The sequence below is a fragment of the Erythrolamprus reginae genome, chromosome 11, assembly GCF_031021105.1.
Source record: "Erythrolamprus reginae isolate rEryReg1 chromosome 11, rEryReg1.hap1, whole genome shotgun sequence".
NCBI classification, from domain to species: Eukaryota; Metazoa; Chordata; class Lepidosauria; order Squamata; family Dipsadidae; genus Erythrolamprus; species Erythrolamprus reginae.
The window spans coordinates 7070784-7086209 of NC_091960.1; the positions used below are offsets into that span (position 1 = coordinate 7070784).

At 42.9% G+C, this 15426-nt stretch overlaps 1 protein-coding gene across 1 annotated transcript in view; it reads left to right on the forward strand.

Annotated features, from left to right (window-relative positions):
* The window catches only part of LOC139174047 (phospholipase A2 inhibitor and Ly6/PLAUR domain-containing protein-like), a 12944-nt gene extending 358 nt beyond the window's left edge, over positions 1-12586 (forward strand). Inside the window, exons 2-6 of the mRNA XM_070764092.1 lie at positions 4185-4307; positions 5663-5767; positions 7466-7624; positions 11122-11256; positions 12280-12586. Of these exons, the coding sequence (XP_070620193.1) occupies positions 4253-4307; positions 5663-5767; positions 7466-7624; positions 11122-11256; positions 12280-12497 (672 nt within the window). The 5' untranslated portion in view covers positions 4185-4252 and the 3' untranslated portion in view covers positions 12498-12586. The remainder of the gene's footprint in view (positions 1-4184; positions 4308-5662; positions 5768-7465; positions 7625-11121; positions 11257-12279) is intronic.
* The last annotated feature ends 2840 nt before the right edge of the window (positions 12587-15426 follow it).

Sequence of the window (15426 nt, forward strand, 5' to 3'; positions counted from 1 at the left end):
AAGCCCCCTTTGAAAAGCCATGAAATAGCGAATCCGTGAAAGATGAACCGTGAAGTAGCGAGGGATTACTGTACTGTATTTTTTGGGAGTAGAAGACACACTGGAATATAAGAAGCACCTTAGTTTGGGGCAAGGAAAATAGGGGGGGAAATCTACAATATAATAATAATAATAATAATAATAATAATAATAATAATAATAATAATAATAATATTTATTGTCATTGTCAAAACAATGAATTGTCATTGGCAACGAAGGTCGTGTGACACCCAGAGACCAGTCCCACCATAAATAAAATTTAAAAATAGAATTAAAAATAGAATAAAATGTCCCACCCACTACAAATTCCCCACCTTGAACCACTCAACCATCTACATGACAAACCGAGTAATATTGTCCAACCAAGTTCACTGATGGTGACCCTTTAGTTCGTTGTTAAGTGCGAGTATAGCTCTGGGATAAAAACTATTCAGGAAACATGTGGTCCGAGTTCTAGTTGTTCTGTATCTTCTGCCAGAAGGCAACAGTTCAAAGAGATTGTAAACAGGATGAGAAGAGTCTTTGAGAATGGTGAGCACCTTCCTAGAACAGCGAGATGTAAAGATGGCATCCAGGGTGGGAAGCTGGAGCCCAATGATGTTCTGGGCAGCTTTAATAATTCTCTGTAGAGCTTTTTTGTTCACTACAGAGCTGCTCCCATACCAAGCTAGAATGCCGTATGTCAGGACCCTCTCAATGGTGCTGCGATAGTAGGACAACAGTAGATGCTGAGATAAATTTATCTTCCTGAGCATTCTCAGGAAGCACAGCCTCTTTTGTGCCTTCTTCATAAGCATATTAGCATTCATAGTCCATGAGAAGTCCTGGAAGATATAAGTTAACAGAAATTTGAAACTACCAACCCTCTCCACTCCTCGCCATTTATGTGCAATGGTGAGTATCTAATAATTTATTAGATTTGTATGCCGCCCCTACCCAGTATTCATCTGGCTAGCGTCCTTAGTGTGGTCAGCTTCAGTACATTATTTTATCCCCTAATTAGAGCTGGAAAAAAAAACTTATTTGAAGGAACAAGGAATAAAAAATTCCTGCAAGGTGGGAAGATCCTTAGCATCTCATTAGAGCTGAAAAAACCTTTTATTGGAGGGAATAGCAATGACAACAAGCCTGCAAAAACTTAGGGCTGGAAAAAAAAACTTTTTCGGAAGAAGTAGGAGTGAAAAAATCTTGCAAGCTGGGAAGATCCTTAGCCCTTCATTCGGGCTGAAAAAAATCTTTTTCAGAGGGAGTAGCAATGAAAACAAGCCTGCAAAAACTTAGGGCTAGGAAAAAACCTCTTTGGAAGGAGTAGGAATGAAAAAATCCTGTAAACTGGGAAGATTGTTAACTCCTCATTAGGGCTGAAAAAACATTTTATCAAAGGAGTAGCAATGACAACAAACCTGGAAAGACTAGGAATGAAAAAATCCTGCAAGCCGGGAAGATAGTTAGCACCTTGTTAGGGCTGGTTATAAAAGCTTCAAAAAAGCTACATTTGGAGTATAAGATGCACCCACATTTTCAGTCTTTTTTGGTAAGGAAAAAGGTGCATCTTATACTCTGAAAAATATGGTAAGTGGTAGACATCCACTCTCTTGTATTATTTATTTTCTCTCCTTGTTTCTGCTTCCCATTTCCAGATTAGTGTTACAGTGATCCCTCGATTTTCGCGATCTCGATCTTCGCAAAATGCTATATTGCGATTTTTCAAAAAATATTAATTAAAAATATTTTCCCACCCGATGACGTCACTCTCTTCCTTTCTCATCTTTCTTTCTCTCTCTCTATCTCTCCCCCTCTTGCTCTCGAGCGGCGCGTTGGTGGCGGGGAAGATCCAGGGAAGGTTCCTTCTGCCGCCTAGCAGCTGATCTGCTCGGCAGCGCCGCAGCAGCGAGGAGCCGAAGATCCGGGTTTCCCCTTTGCGTGGGCGGCGGGGAAACCCGGATCTTCGGCTCCTCACTGCTGCGGCGCTGCCAAGCAGATCAGCTGCTGGGCGGCCGAAGGAACCTTCCCTGGGTCTTCCCCGCCGCCCACGCAAAGGGGAAACCCCGATCTTCGGCTCTTCGCTGCTGCGGCGCTGCCGAGCAGATCAGCTGCTGGGCGGCGGAAGGAACCTTCCCTGGGTCTTCCCAGGTGCGGAAGTAAAAACACCATCTGCGCATGCGCGGCCATGGAAAAAAAAGGGCGTGCATGCGCAGATGGTGTTTTTACTTCCGCACCACTATATCGCGAAAAATCGATTATCGCGAGGGGTCTTGGAACGGAACCCTCGCGATAATCGAGGGATCACTGTATTTCAAAAGCTGCCCAATTATTTTGTAGGTAGATTTTTGAATGGTTAGTTGGGCATAGATTTCTAAATTTACTTGTTGGATTTTCAAACCTGAACTGGTCCAGGGCTAAATAAATGAGGGAAGACAGGCCTTCTCCAGGTCCCATCGACTAAACAATGTTGTTTGGCAGGACCCAGGGGAAGAGCCTTCTCTGTGGCAGCCCCGACCCTCTGGAACCAGCTCCCCCGGAGATTAGAACTGCCCCCACCCTGCTTGCCTTTTGTAAACTTCTTAAAACCCACCTCTGCCGTCAGGCATGGGGGAATTGAGTCATCTCCCCCGGGCCTATACAGTTTGTACATGGTATGTTTGTGTGTATGTTTACTTTTAATAATGGGGTTTTTAGTGTTTTTTAAATTATTAGATTTGTTACATCGTTTTTATTGTTGTCTACGGAGAGGGGCGGCATACAAACCTAAATAATAATAATAATAATAATAATAATAATAATAATAATAATAATAATAAATAATGTGAATTCAATTGTTGGCATGTTGCTAGCTGAACAATAAAAAAAGCAAAACTTGGAAAAAGAATGGACAGGCACCTTATTTCAAATACAGTGGTACCTCTACCTAAGAACACCTTTACTTACGTACTTTTCTAGATAAGAATTGGGTGTTCAAGATTTTTTTGCCTCTTCTCAAGGACCATTTTCCACTTGCAAACCCAAGCCTCTGAAACTGTAACTGGAAAAGGCAGGGAGAAGCCTCCGTGGGGCCTCTGTAGGAATCTCCTGGGAAGAAACAGGGCCGGAAAAGATGAGGAGAAGCCTCCATGGGGCCTCTGTAGGAATCTCCTGGGAGGAAACAGGGCTAGAAAAGGTGGGGAGAAGCCTCTGTGGGGCTCTCTAGGAATCTCCTAGGATAGGGGTCCCCAAACCTTTTACACAGGGGGCCAGTTCATTGTCCCTTGAACTGTTGTAGAGCCGGACTATTAAAAAAAACTACGAACAAATCCCTATGCATACTGCACATACCTTATTTTAAAGTAAAAAACAAAATGGGAACATACTATTTAGAGGGGGGGGAAAAGAAATCTGAAATTCATATATGTTTATGTTTTGTTTTTAATTTTCTTTTGTTAACATCTGATTGGCTATACAAGGTTTTCTTGGTTTATAGAAAAATGTATAAAGAAAGAAGGAAGCACTTTGGCATAATGATTAATAAGTTAGAAATATAATTGGTGTTGTACTTTTTGAAGGAACATTAAGGAGATAATTTAATTAAAAGAAAAGTATGTACCTGTGCTCCTGTCACTCACCCGTGGGCCGGATAAATGGCCTCAGCAGGCCGCATGCGGCCCACGGGCCGTAGTTTGGGAACCGCTGTCCTAGGAGGAAACAGAGCCTCCACCCTCCCTATGGTTTCCCCAATTGCACACATTATGGAAAAATTTCTACTTAAGAACCTGGTCATGGAATCTATTAAGTTCATAAGTAGAGGTACCACTGTATGTGGAAATTCTCCACCCTTTATTGAAAGTTCTTGGATCTCACTCAGCACTCACAATTGGACCCTTTAAACCTGGAAGCTCTCTTTGACATTTTACAGTAACCAGAAATTGTTACCATGTGGCAGATAATAAATTTTACAACTCAATCAATTACCCCTCCATCGTACAATAGCATTCATCCGCGCACTGTCAACCAGTGATTGTGAAATGAAGCGGCATAGTTTAAAGTCATGTTTTAATTCATGGGGTATCATTCGTTTTAAAACCAAAGCGAAGCAAAAACCATACGGCTTTGTGAGCTGAAAGGCCTGATTTAAAGCCAAGGGATGAAATATTTGTTTCTTCACGCAACAGGAAGCATCTTCCCATTGGAGCAGCTGCTGAGTTCAGCTCTATTTTGTTTTTTCATCGCCCAAGGAACCATGAAGGCAGAGTTGATCCTGTGCCTTATTTTTATTCTCCACCCTTTGGTCCATGGTGAGTTCTTTCAACCCTAAATTTTTCACTTTGTACTGGTCGTGTGAATTCCTGGGCAGAGAGTTACACATGGATTGTAGGCATCAAATAAATGCAGTTCTAGCTTGGTTGCTTGGTTGCTTGCTTATTTAGTTATTTAGTTATTTAGTTATTTAGTTATTTAGTTATTTAGTTATTTAGTTATTTAGTTATTTAGTTATTTAGTTATTTAGTTATTTAGTTATTTAGTTATTTAGTTATTTAGTTATTTAGTTATTTAGTTATTTAGTTATTTAGTTATTTAGTTATTTAGTTATTTAGTTATTTAGTTATTTAGTTATTTAGTTATTTAGTTAGTCAAGCACATATTGATAGTATACAAAGATATAACAGTGTTTATATACATGATACTAGCAAGAAACAAACATTCATACAGAGGATGGAAGGCATGGTGGTGTACTTATACACGCCCCTTACTGACCTCTTAGGAATTGGTAGAGTCAACAGTGGAGAGTCTAAGGGTAATGTTTGGGTTTTATGTGATGATACTGCAGAGTCAGGTAGTGAATTCCAAGCATTAACTACTCGGTTACTAAAGTCGTATTTCCTGCCGTCGAGTTTGGAGCGGTTTACTTTAAGTTTGCATCGATTGTGTGCTCGTGGGTTGTTGTGGTTGAAGCTGAAGTAGTAAGCAGTAAGTAACTAATTAAAGGGTGTAAGTGGCTTACATCCTTCATTTAGGGATCGTTCGAAGTCACAAAGGCAGCAAAAAAAAATGTGACTTATACATCCAATCCATGAACCTACGGTGACATTGTTTAGCCGACGGGACCTGGAGAAGTCCAACTCTGTGGGACCTTATCGGTCGCCGGGATTCGTGCCGTAGCAGGCGGTTCCAGAGGTACTCTGGTCCAATGCCATGAAGTCCAGCCCCCCGTAGGCTGGAAACGGCCTGTTTCCCAACTTCTGGTGGGCCCAGTAGGCTCATGTTTCGCCCTCCCCTGGCTCCAAAGGCTTCCCTGGGGCTGGGAGAAGGTAAAAAAACCCTCCCCGTCCCTCCGAGGCTCTCTGAAAGCAAAAATTGCCCTCCCAGAACCTCTGTGTGAGACAGAAATCAGCTGGCCGGCACACATATGCATGTTGGAGCTGAGCTAGGGCAACGGCTTGAGTGCCAGCAGATGTGGCTCCGCGTGCCACCTGTGGCACCTGTGCTAGAGGTTCACCCTCACTGCCGTATACAGTACTATTTATGACAGATGGCAGTCTCTTCTTGAAGTCTTCCAAAGATCAAGCCCTGATTGGGTCTGCAGCAGAGAAGCATCTCATTTCTCCTCCGATAACTCACATTTTCTTTCTTTCTCTCTCTCTCTCTCCAGGAGTGGGAAATATAACCTGTGCTTCATGTCCCCTTGGAAGCACCAACTGCGGAACTAACTGCACAGGTCTTGCATGTTTGACTTTGACAGAAGTCAATTCACTGGGTAAGAGTGCTGGGTTTCGTTGGATGTCATGCATCTGGCCAACTGTCATGCTTAAAACGGAGCTAGAATTTACAAACTTCCACGTTTCTAGGCCAGTGATGTCTAACCTTTTTTTTCCTCGGGTGCCGAAAGAGTGTGCATGTGTACTATCCCACATGCCCGAGTGCACACACCCATAATTAAATACCTGGGGAGGACGAAAACAGTAGTGATTTCTGACAGTCTCAAAATGGGTGAGCAGTGTGGTCGGGCAGTAGGAAAAGCAAGTAGGATGCTTGGCTGCATAGCTAGAGGTATAACAAGCAGGAAGAGGGAGATTGTGATCCCGCTATATAGAGTGCTGGTGAGACCACATTTGGAATACTGTGTTCAGTTCTGGAGACCTCACCTACAAAAAGATATTGACAAAATTGAACGGGTCCAAAGACGGGCTACAAGAATGGTGGAAGGTCTTAAGCATAAAACTTATCAGGAAAGACTTAGTGAACTCAATCTGTATAGTCTGGAGGACAGAAGGAAAAGGGGGGACATGATCGAAACATTTAAATCTTCTATGTTTCTAAACTAGACTTACAGGTGTAGTAAAGAATTCCAGTGGGGGTGGGGAGAGGGAACTGAACTTGCAGAGATTTTACCAGGAATTATTTGCAGATGTTCAAAGCACAGGTCACTGTCCTTAACCATTGGAGCTGAGCTAGGGCAACAGCTCGTGTGCCAGCAGATATGGCTTTGTGTGCCACCTGTGGCACCTGTACTATAGGCTCGCCATCACTGTTCTTAGACCAGCACCTTAACCACTATACCAAACCGGCTCGGTGAAGGTGCTGGCCTACAAACCAGGAAATTCCCCCATGCCTGACGACAGATGTGGGTTTTAAGGAGCTTATGAAAGGCAAGGAGGGTGGGGACAATTCTGATCTCTGGGGGAGCTGGTTCCAGAGGGTCGGGGCCGCCACAGAGAAGGCTCTTCCCCTGGGTCCCACCAAACGACATTGTTTGGTTGACGGGACCCGGAGAAGGCTGACTCTGTGGGACCTAACTGGTCGCTGGGATTCGTGAGGCAGAAGGCGGTCCCGGAGATATTCTGGTCCGATGCTATGAAGGGCTTTATAGAGAGAAGCCTCCATGGGGCCTCTCTAGGAATCTCCTGGGAGGAAACAGGGATGGAAGTTTTAGCTTTGTCTTAAGCAGGAAAGTTGACTGAACAACTTTGGGCCCATCTCCAGGTAACCGTGAGTTCTAGTTCCGCCTTAAGCATGAAATCTTGTTGGTTGACTTTGAGCCAATCCCCAGCAGATGGTGAGTTCTAATCCTGATTTAGGCATGACAGTCTACAAGATCTCCAACCTTGGCAACATTAAACCTGACGGACTTTAACTCCCAGCTGTGCTGGCTGGGAAATTCTGGGAGTTGAAGTCCAACAAGCTTAAAGTTGCCACTGTTGGAGATTCCTGCACTAGGATAATTTCAGCCAATCACCTTCTGTTAACCCAACTCACAGGGTTGTTTTTGGGAGGAAAATACGAGGAAGAAGGAGTATGTATTCTATGCTCACCGCCCTGAGTTACTTATAAAGCAATAAAATTGGGATAAAACTCAAAAAATGGATAATAGTAGCATCTTCAGCCAAGAAGATTTTACTAAAGCTGATGGAATAGCTCTCTTCTTCTGTATTTGTTTTTTATTTGTTCTTCCCAGGTGGGAATGTCAGTCCCAACGGAACATACAAAGGATGCATTGACTCAACATTTTGTAGACCTCTGGCCTTCACCTTGACCACAGCTACTGGACGTCACATCCGAAGCAATATGGCCTGTTGCTCAACAAATAGGTGCAATGAAGGATTACGTCTAAGTGGTGGGTATTTCCTGGGCTTGGGAAATGTTCATTTTTTTTTTTTTTAAAAAGAACAACCCAGGATTATTTTATTTCAAAGAGGAAACTGTAACGTAAGAATTCTATTCCTTTATGTAATCCTAGTTAAAATATACATCGGCAAGGAGGAAAAAGATACAGAGCTTCAAAGATATAGAGTTTTCAAAGATATCAATGCAGAAATCCATTTTAGAAAGCCTCTAAATTAATTATTGGAACCAGTGAAGGGCTGCAAATTTATTTACTACCACACTGTGGGCGTGGCTTATTTTGTGGGTGTGGATTGCCAACCATGTGACCAGGTGGGAGTGGCTTGACAATCATGTGACTGGGGTGGTGGTTTAAAAGTCATGTGACTGGCTTAAAGATGGCCAACCTGATGTCACTCATGTCGAGGGTTTGGGTTAGGGTGCCTGGCCTCTCCTCGCCTCAAAGAGATACAATTTCCCTATCTACTATTATTCAACATCCAAAATATACTACTTAATTCTATGTATATATGCCATATGTGTACAAGCACACAAAAATATACATTATCTACTATATAAACTATATGTGTATGTACACACACACGCATAGCTCTTCTAAAATTATACACAGTCAACCTCATTTACTGCGATAAGAAAAACATACCCAGAGCCCAGAAAAATTCAAATTTTTTCTACCAATTCTGCATGCCTGACCAAAACTTTACCGATTCTACATAACTGACCGTTCCCGTAGGAACCCATCACTGCTTGGAACAGACCCAAAGTTGTCTTATTAAAGTCACACTATCACTGACTTTGCATAGGGTCATTCCAACAACAAAAACAATAAAGATTTATGTGTCACACAGCTTCCAAGCAAATCTATTTATTTATTTATTGGATTTGTATGCCGCCCCTCTCCGCAGACTCGGGGCGGCTAACAACAGTAATAAAATAGCACATAACAATAATCCAATACTAAAAATAAAATCCAAAAATCCAAAAATAAAAAAAGTTAAAGACCCATTATTATAAAAACCAATCATACATACAGACATACCATGCATAAAATTGCAGAGGCCTAGGGGGAAAATGTATCTCAATTCCCCCATGCCTGGCAGCAGAGGTGGGTTTTAAGCAGCTTACGAAAGGCAAGGAGGGTGGGGGCAATTCTAATCTCTGGGGGGAGTTGGTTCCAGAGGGCTGGGGCCACCACAGAGAAGGATCTTCCCCTGGGCCCCGCCAAGCGACATTGTTTGGTTGACGGGACCCGGAGAAAACCCACTCTGTGGGACCTAACTGGTCTCTGGGATTCGTGCAGCAGAAGGCGGTCCCTGAAGTAATCTGGTCCGGTGCCATGAAGGGCTTTATAGGTCATAATCAACACTTTGAATTGTGACCAGAAACTGATCGGCAACCAAATCAGAAGTCTAGTGGCTCATTCCTGACTATTTATTTGTATCCTAGGCAGAAGTGGGTTCCTGCTGATTCAGACCGGTTCTATAGAACCGGTAGTAAAAATAGGGATTGATTCTCTGAATTGGCCGTAACAGCATTCTGGCCACGCCCTCAATGTGGTTCTTCATAGGTGCCGCCATATTGTTTTTCACTTCTGCTCATGCGTAGCTTGTTTTAGTGCTGTGTGTGCACGAAACTGTGCCAATATGGTGTGCCATTGAGCGAAAAGCAGCGACAAAACCCAGAACCCACCCCTGATCCTAAGGACAATGGATTGTTGAAGGAAGTGATTATATTGCACGCTCTTTCCTGGATTTTTCTAGATTGTTGTCATTACAGCCTTCAATCAGAAGTGTAGGATCGATTCCCCAAGGACAGAGAGGCCTTTAAAACAATGAGGGCAGAGGGGAGGTTATCTTTTAAGTCCACAATGTAGTTGTCAGGTTTCTTAGTAACAACCCTAGCCAAAGAAAACTCAAAGTTCCAGTTTATTAGAGAAGTCGTATTGGCACATCGGGGAAAACCCGAATCTGAAAGCTTCTGGTTTTCCACACCCAAAAGAAAGTTCCTGCCCCAGCAACCACGTGTCCATCACATTGTTCAATCAATACACCGTCCCAACCGGAGATGTCTCCCAGGAACACCCAGGTACAGGGTAGAGTGACCTTGACTCTCAGAGAATGTTATTTTGGCTATATCTCCCCACTCACACAATCGACCCCCCCGTCCCAGATTCCCACAGCACTAAATGTGGCAGGCCTGAAGATCCAAGGCCCAAGAGGGCTTCCAGGTTCTAAGCAGGACAACTCTACAACGGCTCTTGACCCAGAGGTGTAATGCATATCTGTTAGAAATTCTGTGGATAGACCAATGTTTAAACTGAGATTAAAAGGAGGAGGGGGGATTTAGAATGGAATTAGCCAACCCCCCTGAAAGACAACCTTTTCAGACTTGAATGGATCTTCATTGGAAGAAAAAAACCCTTATGGCTCAGTGGAAAACTGGTCAAAATACAATAAGTGTAAGAGAAAAATTGTACAGTGGTACCTCTACTTACGGACTTAATTCGTTCCATGACCCGGTTCTTAAGTAGAACAGTTTGTAAGAAGCAACAATTTTTCCCACAGGAATCAATTTAAAAGCAAATAATGCATGCGATTTGGGAAACCACAGGGAGGGTGTAGACCTTATTTCCTCCCAGGAGATTCCTAGAGAGGCCCCACAGAGGCTTCTCCCCGCATTTTCCGGCCCTGTTGCCTCCCAGGAGATTCCCAGAGAGGCCCCATGGAGGCTTCTCCCTGCCTTTTCTGGCCCTGTTTCCTCCCAGGAGATTCCTAGAGAGGCCCCATGGAGGCTTCTCTCTGCTTTTTCCAGCCCTGTTTCTTCCCAGGAGATTCCTACAGAGGCCCCATGGAGGCTTCTCTCTGCCTTTTCCGGCCCTGTTTCCTCTCAGGAGATTCCTACAGAGGCCCCATGGAGGCTTCTCTCCACCTTTTCCAGCCCTGTTTCCTTCCAGGAGATTCTTAGAGAAGCTCCACAGAGGCTTCTCCCCACTTTTTCTGGCCCTGTTTCCTCCTAGGAGATTCCTATAGAGGCCCCACGGAGGCTTCTTCCTGCCTTTTCTGGCCCTGTTTTCCCCCCAGGAGATTCCTAGAGAGGCCCCATGGAGGCTTCTCCCTGCCTTTTCCAGATACAGTTTTGGAGGCTCGGGTTTATAAGTGTAAAATGGTTCTTGAGAAGAGGCAGAAAAAATCTTGAACACCCGGTTCTTATCTAGAAAAGTGTGTAAGTAGAGACGTTCTTAGGTAGAGGTGCCACTGTATTTTAGTAGCCAATAGTTTATTGAGTGGTGCAGGTATCCCTCAGAGTATCTAAGGATAATAATGGAAGTATCAAAACATTCAAAATAGTACCTGGCTACACTCTCAGAGCTAAGAGTATTGTGTGATCGTGGCAACAATCCTGGGTTTTTTTTGACACGGTACCCAGAAATAAATCCCTTGATATTCCTTCTCGCTTGGATGCTAAGATGAAATCTATCTTGCTTTACAGTTCCTCCTGTTAGTAATTTGACAAACGGGGTGTCTTGCCCAGCCTGTGAAAGCTACAACCAGAAGGCGTGTGAAATCAAAAGTGACATTGCCTGCACTGGAATGGAGGAGAAATGCATTACTCTTGAAGGATTTGGTATTTTTTCAATTATTTCATCATTCATTCGTTCGTTTGCTTGCTTGTTTGTCTGTTTGTCTTTTATGACGCCCCTCTCTGGGGCAGCTTACAACATATAATGGGACAATATATAACGTCCTAAATCCAATTAATAATAATAATAATAATAATAATAATAATAATAATAATAATAATAATAACAACAACAACAATAATTTATTAGATTTGTATGCCGCCCCTCTCCGAGAATTCGGGGCAGCTCACAATAATAAAACAATGTACAAATTCAATATCTAAAAAAAACAATATAAAAACCCCTTATTAATAAAATAATCACACAACCCAATCAAACCATACATAAAACAGTAGTTAGGGGAGGAGTTTTCAACAACTTACGAAAGGCAAGGAGGGTGGGGGCGGTTCTGATGTCCAGGGGAAGTTGGTTCCAGAGGGCCGGGGCCGCCACAGAGAAGGCTCTTCCTCTGGGCCCACCAGATGACATTGTTTAGTTGACGGGACCTGGAGAAGGCCAACTCTGTGGGACCTTATAGGTCGCTGGGATTCATGTGGTAGCAGGCGGTTCCGGAGGTACTCTGGTCCAATGCCATGTAAGACTTTGAATTGTGACCGGAAACTGATTTTAATTTTTTTTAATTATAATAAAAACAAAACAAGACATATAGACACACTTACATATATACAAGAAGCCATGGAGGCTTCTCTCCACCTTTTCCGGCCCTGTTTCCTCCCAGGAGATTCCTAGAGAGGCCCCACGGAGGCTTCTCCCTGCCTTTTCCAGTTACAGATTCGGAGGCTCGGGTTTGTAAGTGGAAAATGGTTCTTGAGAAGAGGCAAAAAAAATCTTGAACACCCGGTTCTTATCTAGAAAACTTCGTAAGCAGAGGCGTTTGTAGGTAGAGGTACCACTGTACTTGGGAGTTGAACTTGCATGTGTGAACCAGCTCCGATTGCACAATTCTCCACGCAAAAGTGATTCCCATGTTTGCACAAATGTAACTCTGCTTACTTCTCCCGTTGCAGAGAAATCTTCTACGAATCAGTCCTTCGCCATCCAGGGCTGTGCCACCACGAATGCCTGCAACTTGCAACAGAACGACCTGGTACCATTTGGGGGGAAGATATATAAGCTGAGTGCGAAAGCACTTTGCACAAACAGGGGCATGTGGGGTGTGATTTCTTCCTCGGGCATCATTTTTTCATCCCTTGCTGGAGTCCTCTTCATCCAGAACCTCTCATGAAATCATATGGATCCTTCCCTGTGCTTGATAAAAAAGCCAACATTGGGGTGGTCTCCAGGATTGCAAATAAAAATGTCAAGCCCTTTTTATCCATGAGGTCTAGTAGTCATTCACATGATATTTTTATTTTATTTATTTGTTCATTTGTCCAATACACAAAATAGACATGTAGTAATCAGGAAAGACTTAATGAACTCAATCTGTATAGTCTGGAGGACAGAAGGAAAAGGGGGGACATGATTGAAACATTTAAATATGTTAAAGGGTTAAATAAGGTTCAGGAGGGAAGAGTTTTTAATAGGAAAGTGAACACAAGAACAAGGGGACACCATCTGAAGTTAGTTGGGGGAAAGATCAAAGGCAACATGAGAAAATATTATTTGACTGAAAGAGTAGTAGATCCTTGGAACAAACTTCCAGCAGACGTGGTTGGTAAATCCACAGTAACTGAATTTAAACATGCCTGGGATAAACATAGATCCATTGTAAGATAAAATACAGGAAATAGTATAAGGGCAGACTAGATGGACCATGAGGTCTTTTTCTGCCGTCAGTGTTCTATGTTTCTATGTAATATATACTGTATAAGGATAAAGTGAACTTAGAGGAGAGGATATATGAAAGAAAGAAAATATTTATGATAAGTGAGAGAAAGGAAAGACAATTGGACAGGGAACGAAAGGCACACCAGTGCACTTATGTACGCCCCTTACTGGCCTCTTAGGAACCTGGAGAGGTCAATCGTGGAGAGTCTAAGGGAGAAATGTTGGGGGTTAGGGGTTGACACAATTGAGTCCGGCAATGAGTTCCACGCTTCGATAACTCGATTGTTGAAATCATATTTTTTTACAGTCAAGTTTGGAGCGGTTCGTATTAAGTTTGAATCTGTTGCGTGCTCTTGTGTTGTTGCGGTTGAAGCTGAAGTAGTCATTGACCGGTAGGACGTTGCAGCATATGATCTTGTGGGCAATACTCAAATCGTGTTTTAGGCGCCGTAGTTCTAGGCTTTCTATGAAGTGAGAGAAGAAATGTAGGCATTTATTTACGGTAATACCTGGCCTCTGTAATTCTCCTGTCTCTCCGACACCACATTCTCACTCCCTCTCTTTTATTCTCTTTTTCTTACCGATACATGTTCTAATTGAACCTTACACCGCCTACTGTCTGACCTAAGCATAGTGCACACAATTGTCTGCTACAATGTCTTGCCTGTCAATCACTACTTCAGCTTCAACCACAATAATACATGGGCAAACAATCAATACAAACCAGTGATGGGCTCCTACGGGTACAGTCATGTACCCATGAGAAAATATTATTTCACTGAAAGAGTAGTAGATACTTGGAACAAACTTCCAGCAGACGTGGTTGGTAAATCCACAGTCACTGAATTGAAACACGCCTGGGATAAACATAGATCCATCCTAAGATAAAATACAGGAAATAGTATATGGGCAGACTAGATGGACCATGAGGTCTTTTTCTGCCATCAGTCTTCTATGTTTCTATGTACGCAGAACCAGTAGAAAATTTTTGAATTTTTTCTTTTCCCCCCCCTTCTGAAAAAAAATCAAAATCGACAGTCAGTGCCGCCCAAGAATTTCTTGACCATTTCGAGATTGAAGGCGAGGCTTTTTTCAGCTATATAGTGACATGAGATGAAACTTGGGCTTGTCACCAGACTCCAGAGAGCCAATGTCAATCAATGCAGTGGCGCCATACCCATTCTCCTTCAGCCAAAAATTTCAAAACTCAGCAGTCTGCAAGAAAAACCTTGGGCACCCATCGCCCAATGTAAAATAATGCACTTGGGGAAAAGGAATCCTCAATCTGAGTATTGCATTGGCAGTTCCGCGTTAGCAAAAACTTCAGAAGAGAAGGATTTAGGGGTAGTGATTTCTGACAGTCTCAAAATGGGTGAACCGTGCGGTCAGGCGGTAGGGAAATCAAGTAGAATGCTTGGCTGCATAGGTAGAGGTATAACAAGCAGGAAGAGGATTTAATGGTGGGTTTTCACACATATTCTCCCCTTGCAAAGGACAAATGTTATCTCGTAACTCCTCCCAAACGACAGCTTACCTACACAAATCATACAATCAGTTCCTTATTGGCATGTGTGCACCAGAGTTAAGTTGGTTATGGAACAAGGGAGCCCTGTTTTGGATGGCAGGAAGGAAATCTGAGGTCTAACTCTCTGGAACCAATCAACTGCCCATACTGTCAAGTTGTCTAGGTTTAAGGCTTGGGAAATAATAATAATAATAATAATAATAATAATAATAATAATAATAACAACAACAACAACAACAACAACAATAACAACTACAACTACAACAACAGAGTTGGAAGGGACCTTGGAGGTCTTCTAGTCCAACCCCCGGCTTAGGTAGTAAAGCCTACACTACTTCAGACAGATGATTATCCAACATCTTCTTAAAAACTTCCAGTGTTGGAGCATTCACAACTTCTGGAGGCAAGCTGTTCCACTGATTAATTGTTCTAACTGTCAGGAAATGTCTCCTTAGTTCTAAGTTACTTCTTTCCTTGTTTAGTTTCCACCCATTGCTTCTTGTTCTACCCTCAGGTGCTTTGGAGAATAGGTTGACTCCTTCTTTGTGGCAACCCTTGAGACATTGAAACACTGCTATCATGCCTCCCCCTGGTCCTTCTTTTCATTAAACTAGCCATGCCCAGTTCCTGCAACCGTTGTTCATATGTTTTAGCGTCCAGTCCCCTAATCATCTTTGTCGCTCTTCTCTGCACTTTTTCTAGAGTCTCAATATCCCTTTTGTATCATGGTGACCAAAACTGAATGCAGTATTCCAAGTGTGGCCTTACCAAAGTCATATAAAATGGTATTAACATTTCATGTGATCTGGATTCTATCCCTCTTAATGCAGCCTGGAACTGTGTTGGCTTTTTTGGCAGC